At 42.3% G+C, this 23738-nt stretch overlaps 1 protein-coding gene across 3 annotated transcripts in view; it reads left to right on the forward strand.

Moving 5' to 3' along the window:
- The window catches only part of itprid2 (ITPR interacting domain containing 2), a 74012-nt gene that overhangs the window by 38781 nt on the left and 11493 nt on the right, over positions 1-23738 (forward strand). For all 3 annotated transcript variants that reach the window (XM_063006141.1, XM_063006140.1, XM_063006142.1), the window contains 8 exons: positions 7518-7571; positions 8580-8619; positions 11278-11382; positions 11685-11893; positions 16771-17405; positions 19272-19332; positions 21596-21684; positions 22005-23693. In XM_063006141.1, the coding sequence (XP_062862211.1) occupies positions 7518-7571; positions 8580-8619; positions 11278-11382; positions 11685-11893; positions 16771-17405; positions 19272-19332; positions 21596-21684; positions 22005-23693 (2882 nt within the window). The remainder of the gene's footprint in view (positions 1-7517; positions 7572-8579; positions 8620-11277; positions 11383-11684; positions 11894-16770; positions 17406-19271; positions 19333-21595; positions 21685-22004; positions 23694-23738) is intronic.

Raw genomic sequence — 23738 nt, forward strand, 5'->3', positions numbered from 1 at the left:
TGAATATAAGTGTTTCAGCCACAACAATTGCTAACAGTGGTAATAAATCAATTACATAAGGGGAATTATATGCTTCCGACTTTAAAGCAGCATTTTAGGGAAGGCCCTTTCCTGTTCCAGCATGACTGTGCCCCTGTGCACAAAGCAAGCTCTGTAATGATGGGAGGAAAAGCTCAGTATAAAGAAACTCCAGTGTCCTGCACAGAGACCTGACCTCAGTCCCACTGAACAGCTTTGGAATGAACTTGAATGTCAATTGAGGCTTTTTTGAGCAACATCGGTAGCCAGTCATACAGATGCACTTTTGACTGAATGAATGGGCACAAATTCCCACAGACATAATTCAAAGTTTTGTGGGAAGCCTTAAATTGTTGTTCCTAAGCTCTTCATTTACCAAACCATGTCTTTATGATGTTACTTAATTCACATAGGAACTTGCATGCTTCCCTAAACTTTTGCCACCAAGTTAGACACATATTTTATGGTATATAGAAAATGTTACACACCTGTTGGTAATAGGCGTGTCAAAAACACACACACACATACAGTACTTACGTAATAATAATAATAATAATAATAATAATAATACCAAAATTAAAAACCAAAAGGTAAAATAAATGATGGCTTCTGAAGCCAGAAATAGCTGCCTGATCTGAGGCACTTTTGTGTGAGTGTTGGAATCGGGCAAGTCACCAAGGTCACTGCTGAAAAGATCTAATCTGTGTTGAAGTGGGTGTAGATTCAAAAGGTTCGACGTCATCACAGGTAAACCAGGCTTATGCTTAATCCCTGCTGCAGCACAGAGCCAAAAACAGCCGACCTACTGTACATACGTTACCTACAGCATAAAAGAGATAGTAAGAATTAAAAAATAAATAAAAAACAGGCCATGCACATACAGTGTATCACAAAAGTGAGTACACCCCTCACATTTCTGCAAATATTTCATTATATCTTTTCATGGGACAACACTATAGACATGAAACTTGGATATAACTTAGAGTAGTCAGTGTACAGCTTGTATAGCAGTGTAGATTTACTGTCTTCTGAAAATAACTCAACACACAGCCATTAATGTCTAAATAGCTGGCAACATAAGTGAGTACACCCCACAGTGAACATGTCCAAATTGTGCCCAAATGTGTCGTTGTCCCTCCCTGGTGTCATGTGTCAAGGTCCCAGGTGTAAATGGGGAGCAGGGCTGTTAAATTTGGTGTTTTGGGTACAATTCTCTCATACTGGCCACTGGATATTCAACATGGCACCTCATGGCAAAGAACTCTCTGAGGATGTGAGAAATAGAATTGTTGCTCTCCACAAAGATGGCCTGGGCTATAAGAAGATTGCTAACACCCTGAAACTGAGCTACAGCATGGTGGCCAAGGTCATACAGCGGTTTTCCAGGACAGGTTCCACTCGGAACAGGCTTCGCCAGGGTCGACCAAAGAAGTTGAGTCCACGTGTTCGGCGTCACATCCAGAGGTTGGCTTTAAAAAATAGCCACATGAGTGCTGCCAGCATTGCTGCAGAGGTTGAAGACGTGGGAGGTCAGCCTGTCAGTGCTCAGACCGTACGCCGCTCACTGCATCAACTCGGTCTGCATGGTCGTCATCCCAGAAGGAAGCTGACGCACAAGAAAGCCCGCAAACAGTTTGCTGAAGACAAGCAGTCCAAGAACATGGATTACTGGAATGCCCTGTGGTCTGACGAGACCAAGATAAACTTGTTTGGCTCAGATGGTGTCCAGCATGTGTGGCGGCGCCCTGGTGAGAAGTACCAAGACAACTGTATCTTGCCTACAGTCAAGCATGGTGGTGGTAGCATCATGGTCTTGGGCTGCATGAGTGTTGCTGGCACTGGGGAGCTGCAGTTCATTGAGGGAAACATGAATTCCAACATATACTGTGACATTCTGAAACAGAGCATGATCCCCTCCCTTCGAAAACTGGTGTCAAGGTGTCTAACATCCACCAGCTCCGTGATGTCATCATGGAGGAGTGGAAGAGGATTCCAGTAGCAACCTGTGCAGCTCTGGTGAATTCAATGCCCAGGAGGGTTAAGGCAGTGCTGGATAATAATGGTGGTCACACAAAATATTGACACTTTGGGCACAATTTGGACATGTTCACTGTGGGGTGTACTCACTTATGTTGCCAGCTATTTAGACATTAATGGCTGTGTGTTGAGTTATTTTCAGAAGACAGTAAATCTACACTGCTATACAAGTTGTACACTGACTACTCTAAGTTATATCCAAGTTTTATTTCTATAGTGTTGTCCCATGAAAAGATATAATAAAATATTTGCAGAAATGTGAGGGGTGTACTCACTTTTGTGATACACTGTACATGGCTCAGTGTTTCAGTTTCCGGTTCTTTATCACATTAGTAACAGGTTCGGCACTCTCAGGTCAGCTTTTCTTTCTCTTTCGACTGACTTGTAACATGTTGACTGTATGAGCTGCATGTATTGTGTGCTTGCTTCAGTGATGATGTGTGTTTGGGAATCGAGCGATGAGGCTTTGTTGTTGTTGTTGTTATGTCACATGCCTGTTGTATTTTTACTCAACTTTACTCAGATACTTAGCTAATCACTCAACACTACTATTCTCTTTTACCTCTTTCATGTTGATCTCTAAACATCACTTTTAGTCATTGGGGCGGCACGGTGGCTGAGTGGGTAGCACTGTTGCCTCAGAGAAAGAAGGTCCTGGGTTCGATCCCCAGGTGGGGTGGTCCGGGTCCTTTCTGTGTGGAGTTTGCATGTTCTCCCCGTGTCTGCGTGGGTTTACTCCGGGAGCTCCGGTTTCCTCCCTCAGTCCAAAGACATGCAAGTGAGGTGAACTGGAGATACTAAATTGTCCATGTCTGTGTTTGATATAACCTTGAGAAGTGATGAATCTTGTGTAATGAGTAACTACCGTTCCTGTCATGAATGTAACCAAAGTGTAAAACATGTAAAAACTGCTGGCCGATCAGATAATGAAAGTAGAAAGGGACAACCCGGACTCACTGCTCATCATCCTGGGAGACTTTACCAGCGCAAATCTTACCAAAGAAATGCCGAAATACAAGCAACATGTCACCTGTGCCACAAGAGAAGGAAACATTCTGGATCATTGCTACACCTCTGTTAAAAATGCCTATCGCTCTGTCACGCGTGCGGCTCTCGGACATTCCGACCACAATCTCGTTCACCTCATTCCCACATACAGGCAGAGACTCAAAACTAACAAGCCTGTCATTACAACAGTGAAGAAGTGGACCAGCGAAGACATCGAAATACTACAGGACTGCTTTGAATCCACAAACTGGTCTGTCTTTGAGGAGGCGACAGACAGCTTGGATGAATATACAGACACTGTAGCATCATACATCAGTTTCTGTGAGGACAGCTGTATTTCTACTACAACACGGGTAAAATACAGCAACAATAAAGCATGGTTTTCGGCTGAACTCCGACAGCTTCGGAGGGAAAAGGAGTCAGCATTCAGGAGTGGAGATAGAGTTCTCTACAAAGAGGCCAAATACAAGCTGGAGAAAGGTATCCGATCAGCAAAAAAGGAATATTCAGAAAAGCTGAAAAGCCAGATTGCTGCTAACGACCCAACTTCAGTCTGGAGGGGCCTCGAAGAGATCACTAACTACAAGGTCCTGAATGACCGTCAACTCACCAACGACCTGAACGAGTTCTACTGCAGATTCGAATACAATAAGGACAATTCTCAGCCTTTCTCAGCCAATTCTTCATCCTCCTCCTCCACCATGGCTCTCTCACCTCTGTCCCCGGCTCCTTTAACCATCAACGAGCGGGACGTTAACAGACTGTTTAAGAAACAAAAGGTGAGAAAAGCTCCTGGGCCAGACGGAATCTCTCCATCCACCCTTAAGCACTGCAGCAATCAACTGGCACCCACCTTCACTCACATTTTTAACAGATCATTAGAACTTTGCTCAGTTCCTTCATGCTTCAAAACATCGACCATCATACCAGTCCCCAAAAAAACGAACATTTCTGGACTGAATGATTACAGACCTGTAGCCCTGACATCTGTAGTCATGAAGGTCTTCGAACACTTGTTCCTAGCCTACCTGAAGACCATCACAAATTCTTTACTGGATCCCCTGCAGTTTGCATACAGAGCAAATAGATCTGTCGATGATGCAGTCAACGTGGCCCTGCACTTCATGCTACAGCATCTCGACAGTCCTGGAACCTACGTTCGAGTTCTGTTTGTGGACTTCAGCTCGGCTTTTAACACCATAGTGCCAGAGCTGCTGCAGGTCAAACTGTCCCAGCTGTCAGTGCCGGATGCCATCTGCCGGTGGATCATGGACTTTCTGACAAATAGGACACAGCAGGTACGGCTAGGAAAACACACTTCAGACCAGCGGAACCTAAGTACTGGTGTACCACAAGGCTGTGTGCTTTCACCCCTTCTCTTCAGTCTTTATACCAATGACTGTGTTTCTAAGGAACCAGCTGTAAAGATCCTTAAGTTTGCTGATGACACCACTGTGGTGGGCCTCATAACCGATGGTGACGAGTCTGCCTACAGAAAGGAATTCGAGCAGGTGGTCTCCTGGTGCAGCGACAACCACCTGCTGATCAACACACAAAAGACTGTAGAGATGGTGGTGGATTTCAGGCGCAATGCACCCTCCTTACACCCCCTCACAATTAATGGCTCTATGGCCTTAGTGGTGGAGTCACTTAAGTTCCTGGGCACCACCTTATCCAGGGACCTAAAGTGGGAAAAGAACACGCTCTCCATCACCAAGAGGGCTCAGCAGAGAATGTTCTTCCTGAGACAGCTGAAGAAATTCAACCTGCCCCAGAGTCTGCTGATCCAGTTCTACACAGCAATAATAGAGTCCATCCTTACATCGTCCATCACCATCTGGTTTGGTTCCTCAACATCACATGAACGAGCCAAACTCCACCGTATAATCAGGACAGCGGAGAGGATCATTGGATGTAGTCTGCCAACGCTTCAGGACATTTACAACAGCAGAGTGCTGAAGCGTGCCGGCAAAATTACAGCAGACCCCTCTCATCCTGGACATCACCTTTTTCAAACTCTTTCATCTGGCAGAAGACTCAGGACAATAAAAACAAACACATCCAGACACGCTAACAGAGCTGTAACACTTTTCCCCAGAGCTGTAACACTTTTTAACCAAAGTTGTTCTGTTGGGCAAATGTTGGTAAATACTGGTTAACAGTCCGTGTGCTGTGGGGTCTGTTAAATATGATCTATGTTACATGTCATACATGTGTAATTGTCTGTACTATTATGTGTATTGTGTGTACTACTGTGTGGACTATTGTGTGTATCATTGAGTGTATCACCAAAGCAAATTCCTCGTATGTGTAACATACCTGTCGAAATTAAGTGATTCTGATTCTGATTCTGATTCTGATGACGTTAAAATCCTAATAAACAAACTTTGTCACTGACTCAGGGCGACAGTTACTCAGTGCGACAGTTTTGGGTGTCGGTCGGCATTGTACCCTTTTACAGTTTGCTGACTATGTTAAGAGGGTCAGTGTGGAAACAACTTCATATTTTTACCACTGCTTTGTGATTGACTTTACTCAGTTCCACCCATACTAACAGACCCCACAAAGGAATGATCTGATTATGCTTATTAAATGGTTAAAAACAACTAGTCCACCAGTGCAGTTAGGATGAGTTTTAGACTGTAACAACTTAGTGGTTGAGGTACTGGACTGTTAGTTGGACCACGTCAACGGTTTGAACCCCACCACTGCCAAGCTGCCACATCTGGATCCCTAAACACAGTCTTTACCCCTCAGTGACCTAAACTTGTTCTGTCTCGATTTGAAGTTGCTTTGGACAAAACTCTGTCAAATGTAAATAAAAAGTAATTATTGGCCAGATGTTTTGTTGCATGAGATCAGAAATAGTCCTATAATTTAAGTAGGCCTGAATACTTTTTTAAAAAGTGATTAAAGTAGGTGAAATGCTAATAAAAAACAAATTGTGCAATATATATTTAATGGTCTTTCCATAAGTACCCCGATCAGCCATAACATTAAAACCACCTCTACACTCACTGTCCATTTTATCAGCTCCACTTACCATATAGAAGCACTTTGTAGTTCTACAATTACTGACTGTAGTCCATCTGTTTCTCTGCATGCTTTGTTACCCCCCTTTCATGCTGTTCTTCAGTGGTCAGGACCCCCACAGGACCCCCACAGAGCAGGTATTATTTGGGTGTTGGATCATTCTCGGCACTGCAGTGACACTGACATGGTGGTGGTGTGTTAGTGTGTGTTGTGCTGGTATGAGTGGATCAGACACAGCAGCACTGCTGGAGTTTTTAAACACCTCACTGTCACTGCTGGACTGAGAATAGTCTACCAATCAAAAATATCCAGCCAACAGCGCCCCGTGGGCAGCGTCCTGTGACCACTGATGAAGGTCTAAAGATGACCAACTCAAACAGCAGCAATAGATGAGCGATCGTCTCTGACTTTACATCTGCAAGGTGGACCAACTAGGTAGGAGTGTCTAATAGAGTGGACAGTGAGTGGACACGGTATTTAAAAACTCCAGCAGCGCTGCTGTGTCTGATCCACTCATACCAGCACAACATATGTAGAGAAACAAATGGACTACAGTCTGTAATTGTAGAATGACAAAGTGCTTCTATATGGTAAGTGGAGCTGATAAAATGGACAGTGAGTATACTGTAGCAACAAGGAGGTGGTCATAATGTTATGCCTGATAGGTGTAGATGCTTATTCCTAATCTGATGTCTTCAACATGTTCCAAAAATGTTGGGACTGGAGAGAGGGAGTTAAGACCAGAAATTCTGTCAAAATACCCAAACAGGTGATGCTGTCTTTAGTATAAAAGGAACAGTAACATTTGTTTACTAGTAAGGATTAATCGAATTCCACCAGTTTCGAAAACAACGATTCTCCATGCACAGTTATAAGATGTTGGGACTGGACCATCTACAGGTCATACTATTATTAAAATGATTTGAGAATATAGAGAAATCTAACTAACACTGAATGGCGGTGAGCTTTAATCTCTCAAACTGCACTGCACTGCAATCTGTAATTGTTCTGTAATTACTATAATCGTCAGTAAACACAGTTGTTCAACCTACTACGCAAAGCCAAAGCTTTATATCAGTTAAGATTTGATATTCTTTTGGAATTGGGCTTGTATGTAGGACAATTAATAGAAAAGCAGGGGGCTGAATACTTTTTCAGGACGTTGTAAATACTGCAGATTTATCAGCTGGAGTAACTTTCTGCTCCACCACTCCTTTTGAACTTTGGAACTGAAAGCAAGACACACAGCGTGTGTTGATCAGGATCACAGTGTAGATAAGACGTGCCCACCAGACCTATGGGAATGTGGTAGTGACGCCTTGCTGAACAGTCGCCAGTCTGCTGAGTCGCCAGTTGTTAGTCACTTGTTGGTGTTTAATCATGGCAGTTTTTCAGGTTTACTGGATTTATTTTCCTTGCAGGTCCTCCAAGGAACGGCTGTAGCTTTGAAGATGACCTGTCCCTGGGAGCTGAGGGTAAGTGCAATGACAAACTCATTTCACCTCCTCGACGCACTGAGTTTATCAGCAGCGTCCTTTCTCTACCTACACTATGGTTTCAAAGGGATTTGCAGATGAAAAATCAGATGATTTGCAGATGATTTGCCAGTGATAGCTCAGTGGTTAAGGTACTGGACTAGTAAACAGAAGGTTGCCGGTTCAAGCCCCGCCACCACCAAGTTGCCACTGTTGGGTCCCTGAGCAAGACCCTTAACCCTCAACTGCTCATTGTGTTCCGCTCAATGTGTAAGTCGCTTTGGATAAAAGCATCTGCTAAATGCTGAAAATGTAAATGATAAATGACTCATATATGTATTTATTAGAACTGCATGCTAATAATCCCAATAATCTGACTGGCAGCTAAGTAATCCAAGTAATCTAGAAAGTTGTGTATGTTAACAGAAACAGTACTGTGGAAAAGTAATTCCCCCCCATTATGATTTCTTGTTACTGCAGATTAATCATGCTGAATGATTTCAGATCATTAAATAAACCATATTACACAAAGAACCATGCATAATCACCACTAATAATAACTGGTAAGCTGTCGGGGTTGATTTAAACTCTGTAGAGTATATACAGTATATCTCACTCTTCCTCAAGCCTACCATCAGTCACCTTAAAGCCTGGACAAAGGAAATTCCAGAGGATCCTGTAAAAAGTAAAAGAAAAAAAACAAGTTCATCTCAAGGTTTTAGGACTCCACCGAACCACAATAAGGGCTATTATCTCCAAATTTTCCACACATTCAGGAATTGACAGGAACTACAGATGACTCTAGCCTCAGTTAAAGGCAGTTATCATAAGGAAACCACTGCTAGCCAAAAGAACATTAAGTAATTCTTTATCAGCATAAGTAAATATTTATTGGCTAGTTTAAAAATGACACAAAAGGATATGGAAGAAAATCCTGTGTGATTATACCAATTTGAACAGGTTACAGTTTAGTGACATCTTACTCTTTTTGTCTCTTTTTTTCTATAGCCAATCTTCTCCAGAACGGCACGGCCAAGCCAGACCACTGGTAAGAGATCTTGTCATATCATTCAAACCCTTATCATTTTTATTGTTTGTGTTTGTCTGGTCAGTTTTTGTTCACCTCAGTGAGGAGCAACATTAAAACTTGTGGTTGATCAGTATGTTCTTTATTAAGGTCTGTTAATGATACTGATAATTGAAGTTGCTCTGGTTTAAATGTTCCTGTTCGTACTATAACAAATGTAATAGTATGCTTTCTTTGGGCTAAATCATTTTGGTTGGAATACCTGACTTAAAGTTTTTACACCCGATGCCCTTCCTAACGCAACCCCCCTGAAAGTTTGGCCATCCTCCCAGGACATAGCCAATCATGCCTATGTAGACGTCCTGTGTGGCCATTAGCACCACTGAGATTAGATTCAGATTGATGACATTTCTAGGCGGTCTGTGTCCTCTGTTTTTGGGTAGGACCACACCCATTGTAACCTTGAAGAAATATTGCCATAGTTTAGCTTTCATTCTTAAAAAATATCCATCTACCTGGCCTATATGTATGTGTATACTCTCTCTATATATTATATATATTGTATAGAAATGTACATACAGTATATACAGTATATATATATATTAGGGCTGTCGAAGTTAACGCGATAATAACGCATTAACGCAATCTCAATTTAACGCGATTAAGATAAATAGTGCCATTAACGCAAATTCTAGTTCATGTTGAGACTTGACTGGTAGAACAAACGTTTTAATGTCGGACATGTCACCGTTTTTCATTTGCGGTTTGTTAACAAAATGTAAAAGAGCGTCGTAGCATCTGCACTTGCATAATAAAGAAATAAATACACGCTATATTCACAAGTTGTCGGGAGCAGAACACTTTATTAACTTATTCTGTTACGGTAAAGAATACCGGACAGCTGAGTCAAGCACGTTGTCCATGAACTATGGAAGCCCCAAAGGGTCAAAACACACTCACTTCGTGTAGAAACGTCCATCAAACCATTGGATAGTATTACTGCCTAGTATGTGAGTGAATAAAACTCCCTTACAGTTTTCTCTTGTCCCAGCAGTTTTTAACATAAGTACATTTAGCATAAAATGTGTTCACCATTTTAATTGTAACATTTCACTTAAAAATCCTTGTTTTCTATAACATTTACACAGATTTTTTTTTAATGCGATTAATCGCGATTAACTATATGAAATTCTGAGATTAATCGCGATTAAAAATTGTAATCGTTTGACAGCCCTAATATATATATATATATATACTGTGTGTATATATATATATATATATATATATATATATATATATATATATATATATATATATATATATATATATTTATATATACAGGGGTTTGACAAAATAACTGAAACACCTGTCATTTTAGTGTGGGAGGTTTCATGGCTAAATTGGACCAGTCTGGTGGCCAATCTTCATTAATTGCACATTGCACCAGTAAGAGCAGAGTGTGAAGGTTCAATTAGCAGGGTAAGAGCACAGTTTTGCTTAAAATATTGCAATGCACACAACATTATGGGTGACATACCAGAGTTCAAAAGAGGACAAATTGTTGGTGCACGTCTTGCTGGCGCATCTGTGACCAAGACAGCAAGTCTTTGTGATGTATCAAGAGCCACGGTATCCAGGGTAATGTCAGCATACCACCAAGAAGGACAAACCACATCCAACAGGATTAACTGTGGACGCAAGAGGAAGCTGTCTGAAAGGGATGTTCAGGTGCTAACCCGTATTGTATCCAAAAAACATAAAACCACGGCTGCCCAAATCACGGCAGAATTAAATGTGCACCTCGACTCTCCTGTTTCCACCAGAACTGTCCGTCGGGAGCTCCACAGGGTCAATATACACGGCCGGGCTGCTATAGCCAAACCTTTGGTCACTCGTGCCAATGTCAAACGTTGGTTTCAATGGTGCAAGGAGCGCAAATCTTGGGCTGTGGACAATGTGAAACATGTATTGTTCTCTGATGAGTCCACCTTTACTGTTTTCCCCACATCCGGGAGAGTTACGGTGTGGAGAAGCCCCAAAGAAGCGTACCACCCAGACTGTTGCATGCCCAGAGTGAAGCATGGGGGTGGATCAGTGATGGTTTGGGCTGCCATATCATGGCATTCCCTTGGCCCAATACTTGTGCTAGATGGGTGCGTCACTGCCAAGGACTACCGAACCATTCTGGAGGACCATGTGCATCCAATGGCGGTGCCGTGTATCAGGATGACAATGCACCAATACACACAGCAAGACTGGTGAAAGATTGGTTTGATGAACATGAAAGTGAAGTTGAACATCTCCCATGGCCTGCACAGTCACCAGATCTAAATATTATTGAGCCACTTTGGGGTGTTTTGGAGAAGCAAGTCAGGAAACGTTTTCCTCCACCAGCATCACGTAGTGACCTGGCCACTATCCTGCAAGAAGAATGGCTTAAAATCCCTCTGACCACTGTGCAGGACTTGTATATGTCATTTCCAAGACGAATTGACGCTGTATTGGCCGCAAAAAGAGGCCCTACACCATACTAATAAATTATTGTGGTCTAAAACCAGGTGTTTCAGTTATTTTGTCCAACCCCTGTATATATATATATATACACACACACACACACACACACACATACATAAGAGCATATATACTCCCTCATGTTCTTTTTTCTCTCTTGTATCATAGTTATGCTACTAGTTTGCAGGCGAAGGAAAAGAGGAGTCAGTTCAGACAGAAGGGGCGCAGTATGAACTCCACTGGCTCGGGCAAGAGCAGTGGCACTGTATCCAGGTAACCACATACACCGAAACACTCAGCACCGTACACTGTTAATTCTACCCTGATATCTTCAAGTATCACAGCAAACACACACAGCAGGTGGACTTTATAAAAATGATGGGACACAGATTTTCTGAGGTTCAGATTTTGTTTAGCAATGCAAGTCAACTAGGAGCAGTGTTAAAAAAAAAACCACTACTACCACCGTATCATCAGCATACAGCTTAAGTCTCTTATGAACCCAAAACCTCTGAGCTACATCTATTTATTTTATGTTCTGCAGAATTACATTATTCTAACCTCTGATCTTCCAGTGTTTCTGAGTTGTTGGACCTGTATGAAGAGGACCCAGAGGAGATCCTCTACAACCTGGGCTTTGGTCGTGAAGAACCTGATATTGCTTCCAAAATCCCTTCACGCTTCTTCAACTCATCCTCCTACGCCAAGGGCATCGACATCAAGGTTTATCTGGAAGCACAGATGCAGAGAATGGAGCTGGAAAACCCCAACTATGCCCTCACCAGTAGGTGTCCTACTCTGCTCAGATCTCTGTTTTATGCTGACGCAAAGATCTGTGATGTGTCTGCTTCTGGAGTTGTTAAAGGGAAAGAACATCCTGTTTAGCATGCTATGTTAATTCTAAAACGTTTTTATTTCTTACCTGGTGTGACTTTTACTGTGCCTTTACCCCTTTGGGTAAAATAAACAGTAGCATGTTAAGAAACTAGTTTTCCAGTAATAACAGTTCACGGAATGGTCATGAGATTCTGACAGGACCAGTTATATGATAATTTTCATGATGTTTATCTGCTGTTTTCTAAGGCAGAGGGACAGGTAAACTAGGAAACTAGGTGAAGGTTTTGAGGGCTGAGTGAAGGTTTATTTACTTTTATGTCTATTTCTTGATGGAGGTTGCCTTGAGCACTGGGACATTGCCATGTTCCAACAACAAAAAAACAACAACCTGAAACTGGTGCCATAAGCTGCTGTGTTTTATTCTCAGAGGTGGTAACAGCCTGGCCTGGTGCTTAGCAGGCACAATTAGCCATGTCTGAAAGAGAGCAGGTGGTGTAGGGCAGTGGTCCCCAACCACCGGGCTGCGGCCGTGAGTCATTTATTGCCGGGCTGCACAGAAAGAATAAAAAATTAGCTATCACTACAAGAGCCAAAAGTTTTTCCAAAACTTTTCTGGTGTTATTGTCCCCAATCACCACTAGGTGGGAGCAGTGTCTCATTGCAGATTCACACTGATTCTCTATTCTATAGTTCTTCTATTTTAAATCCTCCCACCGGTCCGTGAAATAATATCTTATATGAAACCAGTCCGTGGTGCAAAAAAGGTCGGGGAGCGCTGGTGTAGGGTTTCCCTATTGCCAGTACAATAGTGACTCCTGCTGTCTGGTTGAGGCACTGTCACGGGTGGAGCGTGACACCGTTTGCAGCAAGGTTCTCTGTGAATTCACTGCTGGCGTCTAGAAGCTGTGGTTTGTGGTTCTCTTTGGCCACTGTGAGCATGGTGAAACCAGCAAAGGGAATTGGTTATGACTACATTTGGAGCAAATAGGGAAAATGCTAAACAAAAAAGTTGAAAGCACACAAGTTTGGTCACCTGATGCATGATTTTCAGTGTTTGTTTTACAAATTGCCCACCCCTCTAGTCGTCTGTCTCATTATTTTTGGCATTTCCACCACCTAGAATCCAGATCCAGGTTAAACTGGAGTTGATTCTGGCTGTGAGAAAAAGAAAGCTGCTAGTTCTAACGCTGAACTGCTCGGCTTAATTTTCCCACCATGCCTTGTTGTGTTTTGTTACATAACAGTGTCTCTGTATCCCAGAATGCACTGGGGAGGAGGAGGGGTGATGGTATGTGTTTTCTCTGATGGAGAAGTGTGTGGAGTTTGCAGTGTAGCTTTGTCTGAGTTTGGCTGGATTTCCTGAGCTGTATTCCTGAATGCTGAGTCACTGCGGCTTCATGCAGGAAAAGTGGCTGTTCAGGACTGATTATTACTGTGGTGTTTATTTACTGACAGTTTCTGTCATTTTTCTTCACTATCACACATGCAGAGTCAAAATTGTATCTAAGAGCAGCCTCTGTTTACTGGAGCTGGTGGTGCATATCATGAGCAATCTCGTACCCTCTCCATGACCATCTAATTAAACAATGGTGCACCTTTATCTCCTGCCTGGCACGTCTACGCTGTAATAAGGAGGGTACAGAAAGTCTTTCACACCTGCTGCAATTAGACTAAAACTTCAAAACGATGCTCATTCCATATGATAACACGTTTTGTTTTTTTCCCAATTAAATAATTTCTGATTCCTCATTGCACCACCTTGAGCCATGTCTTTATGGAACTTGCTTTTTGCTCAGGGTCAATATCATGCTTGAAGAGGCTCTCTGAAAGTGGTCACAATGTTAAAAGCATATCATTTACCTTATCATTTACCTAAATTTAACTATGGGGAGGGGTGTCCACATATTTTTGTCCATATATTGTATTTGCATTACACCACTAGATGGTGACCGAGCATAGTGCTTTGTTTCATTTCTTTCTTCACCTGGACTGTATTTCACTTACAACAGTAAAGTACTCCAGCCATTACTGTTCATCCATCCATCAATCCATCCATCGTCCCTGTTGATCCATCCATCCATCCAGCCATCCACCCTGTTCATCTATTCCTGTTCATGTATCCATCCCTGTTTATCCATCCATCCATCCATCCCTGTTTATCCATCCATCCATCCCTGTTTATCCATCCATCCATCCATCCCTGTTTATCCATCCATCCATCCCTGTTTATCCATCCATCCATCTATCCCTGTTTATCCATCCATCCCTGTTTATCCATCCATCCATCCCTGTTTATCCATCCATCCATCCATCCCTGTTTATCCATCCATCCATCCCTGTTTATCCATCCATCCATCTATCCCTGTTTATCCATCCATCCATTCATCCCTGTTTATTCATCTATCCATCCATCCCTGTTTATCCATCCATCCATCCATCCATCCATCCATTCCTGTTTATCCATCCATCCATCCCTGTTTATCCATCCATCCATCCCTGTTTATCCATCCATCCATCCATTCATCCCTGTTTATCCATCCATCCATCCATCCATCCATCCCTGTTTATCCATCCATCCATCCATCCCTGTTTATCCATCCATCCATCCCTGTTTATCCATCCATCCATCTATCCCTGTTTATCCATCCATCCATTCATCCCTGTTTATTCATCTATCCATCCATCCCTGTTTATCCATCCATCCATCCATCCATCCATCCATCCCTGTTTATCCATCCATCCATCCCTGTTTATCCATCCATCCATCCATTCATCCCTGTTTATCCATCCATCCATCCATCCATCCCTGTTTATCCATCCATCCATCCATCCCTGTTTATCCATCCATCCATCCCTGTTTATCCATCCATCCCTGTTTATTCATCCATCCATCCCTGTTTATTCATCCATCCATCCATCCCTGTTTATCCATCCATCCATCCATCCATCCATCCATCCCTGTTTATCCATCCATTCATCCCTGTTTATTCATCCATCCATCCCTGTTTATCTATCCATCCATCCATCCCTGTTTATCCATCCATCCATCCTTGTTTATCCATCCATCCATCCATCCCTCTTTATCCATCCATCCATCCATCCCTGTTTATCCATCCATCCCTGTTTATCCATCCATCCATTTATCCATCCATCTATCCATTCATCCCTGTTTATTCATCCATCCATCCATCCATCCCTGTTTATTCATCCATCCATCCATCCCTGTTTATCCATCCATCCATCCCTGTTTATCCATCCATCCATCTATCCATCCATCCATCCCTGTTTATCCATCCATCCATCCATCCCTGTTTATCCATCCATCCATCCATCCCTGTTTATCCATCCATCCATCTATCCATCCCTGTTTATCCATCCATCCATCTATCCATCCCTGTTTATCCATCCATCCATCCATCCATCCCTGTTTATCCATCCATCCATCCATCCATCCCTGTTTATCCATCCATCCATCCATCCCTGTTTATCCATCCATCCATCCATCCCTGTTTATCCATCCATCCATCCATCCATCCCTGTTTATCCATCCATCTATCCATCCCTGTTTATCCATCCATCCATCTATCCATCCCTGTTTATCCATCCATCCATCCATCCATCCCTGTTTATCCATCCATCTATCCATCCCTGTTTATCCATCCATCCATCTATCCATCCCTGTTTATCCATCCATCCATCCCTGTTTATCCATCCATCCATCCATCCCTGTTTATCCATCCATCCATCCATCCCTGTTTATCCATCCATCCATCTATCCATCCCTGTTTATCCATCCATCCATCCATCCATCCCTGTTTATCCATCCATCCATCCATCCCTGTTTATCCATCCATCCATCCATCCCTGTTTATCCATCCATCCATCCCTGTTTATCCATCCATCTATCCATCCATCCATCCCTGTTTATCCATCCATCCATCCATCCATCCCTGTTTATCCATCCACCCATCCATCCATCCCTGTTTATCCATCCATCCATCCATCCCTGTTTATCCATCCATCCATCCATCCCTGTTTATCCATCCATCCATCCCTGTTTATCCATCCATCCATCCCTGTTTATCCATCCATCCATCCCTGTTTATCCATCCATCCATCCATCCCTGTTTATCCATCCATCCATCTATCCATCCATCCATTTATCCCTGTTCATCCATTTGTACGTCCATCCATCCACCCTGTTCATCTATTCCTGTTCATGTAACTATTCCTGTTGATTTATCTATTCCTGTTCATTCATCCATCCATCATCCCTGTTCATTCATTCATCCATCATCCCTGTTCATTCATTCATCAATCCCTGTTCATTCATTCATCAATCCCTGTTCATTTATCCATCATCCCTGTTCATTCATCCATCCATCATCCCTGTTCATTCATTCATCCATCATCCCTGTTCATTCATTCATCCATTATCCCTGTTCATTCATTCATCAATCCCTGTTCATTTATCCATCATCCCTGTTCATTTATCCATCATCCCTGTTCATTCATCCATCAATCCCTGTTCATCCATGACTCCATTCATTCCTGTTCATCCAACCATTCATTAATCCATCCCTGTTCATCTATTATTTGTATTTATATTATTTTAGAAATAAGGTATTTCACCATGTACAGTGCAAAAATAGTCAAGAGATTCAGGTATTTTAAAGAGAAATTTATGTATTTCTTATAAACCTTGTGTACACTGATCCTTTTAAAGAAAAAAAAAAACTTATTTTTTAATCTGATTTGCAGTCATGTTTAATTTCAACAATGTAAAATGTTCTTTTTTTAATGTTTGATGTTATTTATCTCTAGGTCGTTTCCGTCAGACTGAGGTTTTAGCCACAGTAGCCAACGTCTTCTCCGAAATATACTGCCAGGTTTCAGGCCGACCTCTCGAAAAGATCTGCCAGATGGAGTCTCCTCCCAAAGAGCCGGTCCCCCTGCGAAGGAACAGCTCCGCCCTCAACGCCGTTAAGATTCTCAAGAGAAACCTTACCCGACCCAACCTGCTGAACTCCTCGGAGGGCACGCCATCTCCGCCCACCAACCCTGCAACATCTGACGCTGAGTGCCAGTCTGATTCTGAGTCTAAACTTTTAAAAGCTTTCAAGAAGAGGGACTCATTGTCTTTGGCGACCGTCACTGAAGAATCGAATCAGGGCATTGTGGACGTTTGTAGCAAAACCAAAGAGGGAAGCTCTGCCCATGTTAACGGAGATCTGGTGTCTGCAGGTATTGCTCAAAGTTTGATAAATGGGACTAAAGTATCAAAACATGGAGGAACAAGAAATGGAGGAACTGTTGAGACTAATCTGGGTCTGGTTCCAGAGAAGCAGAAGAAGATCTCCTCCTCTTCCAGTTCAGATAAAGAACCCGGTCAATTCCTACCCAATCCACACATGGCACACCTCCTTAGCCAGCCGCGGGATTCCTTTGAGATGGAAGAGGTAACATTTATTTTGTTTGGCATGGGATTCTGTGCTGGGTATATAGATTTCATGGCATTCAGTGTGACAACAGACAATATTAAGCACTTTAATGCAGTTCTAGTGGATACAGTTAGCCCAGGTCAAGAGAAAACACATAGTTGTGCTTAATTAGCTCATTATCTGTTAACGAAAACATGTAACAATTGTTGTAGCTCAAACATCTAGAACTTTAAGGAACCTTTATTTGCCTACATAATAGCACTGAGTCATCTTCTATAATGCTTGATAATGTTAAAAAATCCAGAACAAAAATCTGAATCCAGATTTGCAGAGCCCCTAGATCATTATCTGTTCACGCTGCCGCCTCACAGCAAGAAGTTTCTGTCCCCAGGTGGGACGGTCCGAATCCTTTCTGTGTGCAGTTTGCATGTTCTCCTGTCTGTATGGGTTTCCTCCGGGAGCTCCAGTTTCCTCCCACAGTACAAAGACGTGCAAGTGAGGTGAACTGGAGATACAAAATTGTCCATGACTGTGTTTGACATTAAACTTGAACTGATGAATCTTGTGTAACCAGTAACTACCATTCCTGTCATGAATGTAACCATGGTGTGTAAAGCATGATGTTAAAATCCTAATAAATAAATAAATAAATAATGCAGGTCTAGTGCATACAGTTAGCTCTGGTCAAGAGAAAAAACATTAATCATTTAGCTCAGTATCTGTTAATAAAAACGTGTGACAATCGTTGGAGCTCATGCTTTTACAATTGTATGAACCTTCCTTTGCCTACATTATAGCACCGAGTCGTTTCCTATCATGCTTGATGAGGTTAGAAAATCCAGAACAAAAAAAATCTGAAAGCAAGTCCTTAATCCAGAATTGTAGATCCCCCAGTGTCCTAAATAATCATCTGTTCACCCCACAGTTTTTAACTGATTCTCTTCTCATTAGAAGCATTTTATCTGGATTTGATTTTGTGTCTTATGTAATTATCCTGATTGCTTCACAAACCACTACCCAATTTTACCTAATCTGAAAAGAAAACACAGCCAGATTTCCATTAAAAATCTCCTGGTACTTTATGGAGTCCACAATGTCACCTGTCCTACCAAGATTCTGAAGGACTTTGGAGGATAAAACAGACTCAAATACCCCTCCATATTTAATCATTTATATTGTTTTTTTTTCTGTTTGATCACCCTTCCATTAACACGAAACTCATCTCATCTGTTGCCTAAATCCTTAATTTTGTTTCCATTCCAGTAGCGTTTATTAAGCTTTAAGATTTTGTGGTTGGATAAAAGTAAAAGTTTGTCTGCTTGAAGGTGGTGATAAATTGTTTTAGAGCTGGGGATGCCAAAAGTTACCAATTGGTTTTCCCCCATCAATAGCACATCTCCAACCTCACCTTTTTTTGTCCTTAAACATTCTTCCCACCAAGCATAAGCACAAAATATCCTTGCTTCCTCTTCCAAGCAGGTTTCTTACTGCACTTATAGTTTGATCTTCTCTCTTGTTACCCCGGGCGGCACGGTGGCTAAGTGGGTAGCACTGTTGCCTCACAGCAAGAAGGTCCTGGGTCCTGGGTGGTCCGGGTCCTTTCTGTGTGGAGTTTGCATGTTCTTCCTGTGTCTGCGTGGGTTTCCTCCGGGTGCTCCGGTGTCCTCCCACAGTCCAAAGACGTGCAAGTGAGGTGAATTAGAAATACAAAATTGTCCAAGACTGTGTTCAATATAACCTTGTGAGAACTGATGATTCTTGTGTAATGAGTAACTACCGTTCCTATCATGAATGTAACCAAAAGTGTGAAACATTTGATTGATTTGTGTTTTTAATGTATATCACAAAACTGTATTTTGATTTTAACAAAGTCTTTTGTTTCAGTTACAGAGTAATGAGGATGAAGCCGTATCAGGGACTCACTGTTTCTCCAGATTTGGCAGTGGTAAGTCTCAACATTCGGCTTATACTCAAACACTGCACAGTTAAATGTTAAAAAGCTTCAAACACCTACCAAAAATCTCAATTTATCATTTATATACTCAATTTAAATGGTGATCTAGTGCCACCCAGAAGCACAAATGCTCATTCATTAAAGCAGTAGTAATGCTGATGGGTACTTTGGATTGTTATCTCTGTTGTTTTTGTAATTCCGAGCCACATTCTGCATGCATTTTTACCCGTCTAGTATCTGTTTACTTGATCTAATTTTAATTTGTTGAAACGATCCTCTAGGTCAGTGTTGCTACGGTAAACATTTGAACATTTGAAGTCAGGTTGGGTGTGGTATTCAAATGTAGACACTGCATTGCTACATGAAATGCTTCTTTTATTTGGATTAATGTGAAGCACTGATCCGTCAGAGGTCACTATGGCAGACAAATTCATCCGAGTTTAACAACATTAAACCCAGCACTAAAATGCATCTGGTATTGCAGATTTTGTTATTGCTGGAAGTTTGCATTGAAACAAATGTGTTTGGGAGGAGCAGGGGTCTAATACACTACCCCACTATTGCCAATACTCAGCTCTCATGTTTGAGTCTTGGTGGTGCTACCGGCCTGCCCGGGCACCCTTAAGGCTTATTATACATCGCACAGGTGTTGGATAAGTGTGTCCTGAGCCACAGGGGGCGCTATGCACCAGACAGAAGTCATATACAAATTGGGTGCAAAGTTGGGAAAAACAGGTGCCTGAATTAATTAGTGCCAGGTGCTTTTATTTGATTATTTTGTTCAGTTCTTGCTACAGATTCTTTCTAACTGGCTCTGACTGCTCATGCTGTACCTGGAGCACAGTTATCATATGCAGTTAGCGCCACAGTTTTTTTCTCTGTATGTTATTAGAATAAAGGAATTTTGCAACCAGTTAAAACTATTTTATAGGCCTCTAGTTTGGAGTAGTCATGACATAATGTTTCTAGAAAGTTTACCAGCCTCCTAGATAACAAGAGTTACATAATGTTGTTCTCAGCCCAGTAGTTTAAGTTTGTTGTTTTTAAAGCAGCAGAAGTTGAAGCACCAGTTTTAGATTACAGAAGGTTTTTTTTTTTTAAGACGGGTTGTGTTAGCGATTTGAATTAGTCTCCTCTGATTCAACAAGCTTCTAAAAATACAGCCAGTCTCTATCAAATCACTGGGACTTTTCCTAAAACAGACATGACTTTTAGGATTGAGTCATGACTCGGGACGGATCAGTGAAAACAAACTAAGCAGGTTCAGGAGATGAGGATCCTGGCTGTCCTCTTGTGGTGGAGAGCAGATATTGTACCTAAATGGATAGTTAGGTTTATGGTTCTTGAATCACTACAATAGTATGTTACTAACAGTATGCTCCAAGCTAGCTTAAAGAAAATAGATTAGCATTTACATTAGCAGTGAACTTTTCTGCTTTTCTGTAAATAGTTTTACTGTAAAATGCAATACTTTACTGTAAACAGCATAATTGTAAACAGATTCACTTTACTGTAAACTCCTTCATTTTTCTATACAGCTTCACTTTACTATAAACTGCTTCATTTTTCTATACAGCTTCACTTTACTATAAACTGCTTCATTTTTATCTACAGCTTCATTTTACTTTAAACTGCTTCATTTTTCTATACAGCTTCATTTTACTTTAAACTGCTTCATTTTTCTCTACAGCTTCACTTTAATGTAAACGGATTTACTATAAACAGCTTCAATGCATTAAGAAATCAGACGATTGGCACCCAGGTGGCGCAGTGGGATATTCTGCTAGCACACCAGTGCTGAGATTCTGAACTCCTCTCAGAGTTCTGAAAATTAACTCTGAAAGAAACTTTTCTGCTAGGGCGGGATGACCGAACTATGTGGGTGGGGTCTTCAAATGCTGTGTAGGGACCCTGATTAGCAGATAGAGAAGCGCCTGTGTAGAATGCATGGGTGATAAAGGGTTCTGCTAAGGGCTGCACGCAGGTCAGAAGAGGCGTAAGCAACAATATACCCACCTCGACTGCGATCAGGGATCCCCCAGCAGCGAACGGTAACATTTATGCTAAATTGGGAGAAAAATGCATAAATAAAAAAAAAAAAGGAAATCAGACGATTGACTGGATCTTGTAAACTCATCGGGTTTCCATCAAAATACTGAAGTGCATGTAAACCTGCTATATTTCTTACAGTAAATGTATTTAGTGTGTTAATGTAAACATACTAGTTGTGATATATTTTATTATTGTTTTTCAGAGGCTTTGCTGAGGACCATCAGTCAGCAGTCAGACAGCAGTGGCTTTGCAGAAGATCCTTCATCTGATGGTTCAGCTAATTTCCTGAAGGTGTTTATTTTTATACATTGTAGAGCAGTGCTTTAAAAGGTCCAAGCACTCACTGTCACATCATTTTCACATTAAGTCTGTAGGGGATTTTATTTCATTTCAACGTAATCATAGCTAACAAGTGGATTAAGTGACTTAAAATCACTGGAAGCACTGATTGGCTGATGACAGTAAGAATTCATTGCATGATATTTGTTTATTGTTTAATGTATTGTAAAGGAGCTATGACATTTATTGATGACAGAATTTTATTAAACAGTTGCCATCAATTACATTTGCAAGATTATAATATAACATTGTTTCATTCTCTTGTGTATCAGGTCCAGGAAAGTTCAGACAGCTGTGACAGTGAGGCGACTGTTACGTCTCACGCCAGTGGGGATGGAACATCTGTAATGATGGACCAACATGCTTTAGAGAGACTTCTGAAAAATGAAGAGCTGCCCACACATCCCACTATAGGACTCTTTAACCCAACAGGAACTCAGAAGGACATTTCTGAACACTCAGAGACCGCCGAGTCTGAAACACAGATCCAAGAAAGACCTTCTGGTTTTGTAATCATGACAGGCTCCAGTTCAGAATCTGGATCTACTGTAGAGTCAACAGATCCGGCATTATCTACAACTCTGTGTTCTGAAACAAAAGATCCTCATACAGGTTCAGAGACGACGCCTGTGCGTGAACTGGAGTTAGCAGGTGAACTTGGTTCGACCGCGGAGACTGACGGCTCATCAGAGACGAACGCTTTCTTATTGTCAAGCTCTTCCACTGGCTTAGAACCAGTAGTGAAGTCTGAATCCACTTCAAGTCCTTCAGTAGAACAAAGCTTTGGGCTGGTTCCAGAATCTGAAAGTTGCACAGAGGAGGAGCAGAGCACCTCCAAAAGGGTCCGTGGTGCCTTGCTTCGAGCCCAGCAGAGGTCATCCTCGTATGAGGATCAGAGGGGTCGGGTTTGGGTCAGGTCAAAAGAATTGTTGCAAAATCATGAGAATCGCTTGAGGAATCCATTAACAAGATCAAGCTCCCTCCCAACGTCATTTCTGAGCCCAACTCGAGTAGTTTCATCTATGAGAATCCAGATAGGTAAGGGCTCGGTGCGACAATGCACTCCGCCCTGCTACAGCTACCGCTACGAGGAGGAAAGAGACGAGGCCAATTCGATCGCAGAGGAAGATGAGGATGATACGTCAGCAAGCAGGTCCAACATTCACAACCCTTCGTCAGTAGACTCCTATGGTTTGAATCCACAGACGGAAGTGGATGGCACCACAATGCCCCCATACCCTCTAAATGTATCACCGCATTTGACCCGGTCAGCTAGTTCGCTCTACAGTGTCCCTGCTGACTGGCCTACAGGGCGTCTCGCTGAATGTCCTGTTTGGAGCAGCAGCAGCGTTCCTGATCTGACCCAGCATCCAAGAATGCCACATCCTGCAATTCCTCGACATATCCAGCAAGAACTGCCTCAGTACAGAGGGGCAGCTAGCTCCCCCTACCAAAAATCTGTAACCCCTCCTAGTCGGAGTTATACCCCTGTCAACAGTCCCTATCCTTACACACCTAGTGCCTTAAATCCTCAGCCACAGATCTCAAATTTTCCATACCCTCCATACACGGCACCTCTTGGTACCACTTTCCCCCAGCCTTTTACCCACCCACCAAGTGCTCCCTACCATTCATCACCACCCTTCTATTCACCTCCCCCAGGCACACCCTATGGTTCCACCTTCAACCTTCAAGGAGGTCCGCAAAACCCTCAAATGCCTCTCACACACCCCTACAGTTCCCCCTACGGTCTGGCTTTCAGTAATGCACCTTATCACCCTAATATTCCTGACAGACATCAGTACAACTCCCCGTTCCATTCTCCGCCTCTCCCCTTCACTCCGTTATCTGCCCCATTCCCATGCAACACCCCAACTCCACCTTCACTCATGGGCAGTACCGAAATGCAGCTACGACGAGTCCTGCATGAAATCCGAGGCACCGTGCAGAGTCTCAACCAGGTGAGACTAGAGGGGAAAAGTTGATGATGTTGTAAGTGTTGGTAA

The sequence above is a fragment of the Trichomycterus rosablanca genome, chromosome 12 (genome assembly GCF_030014385.1).
Source record: "Trichomycterus rosablanca isolate fTriRos1 chromosome 12, fTriRos1.hap1, whole genome shotgun sequence".
NCBI lineage: Eukaryota > Metazoa > Chordata > Actinopteri > Siluriformes > Trichomycteridae > Trichomycterus > Trichomycterus rosablanca.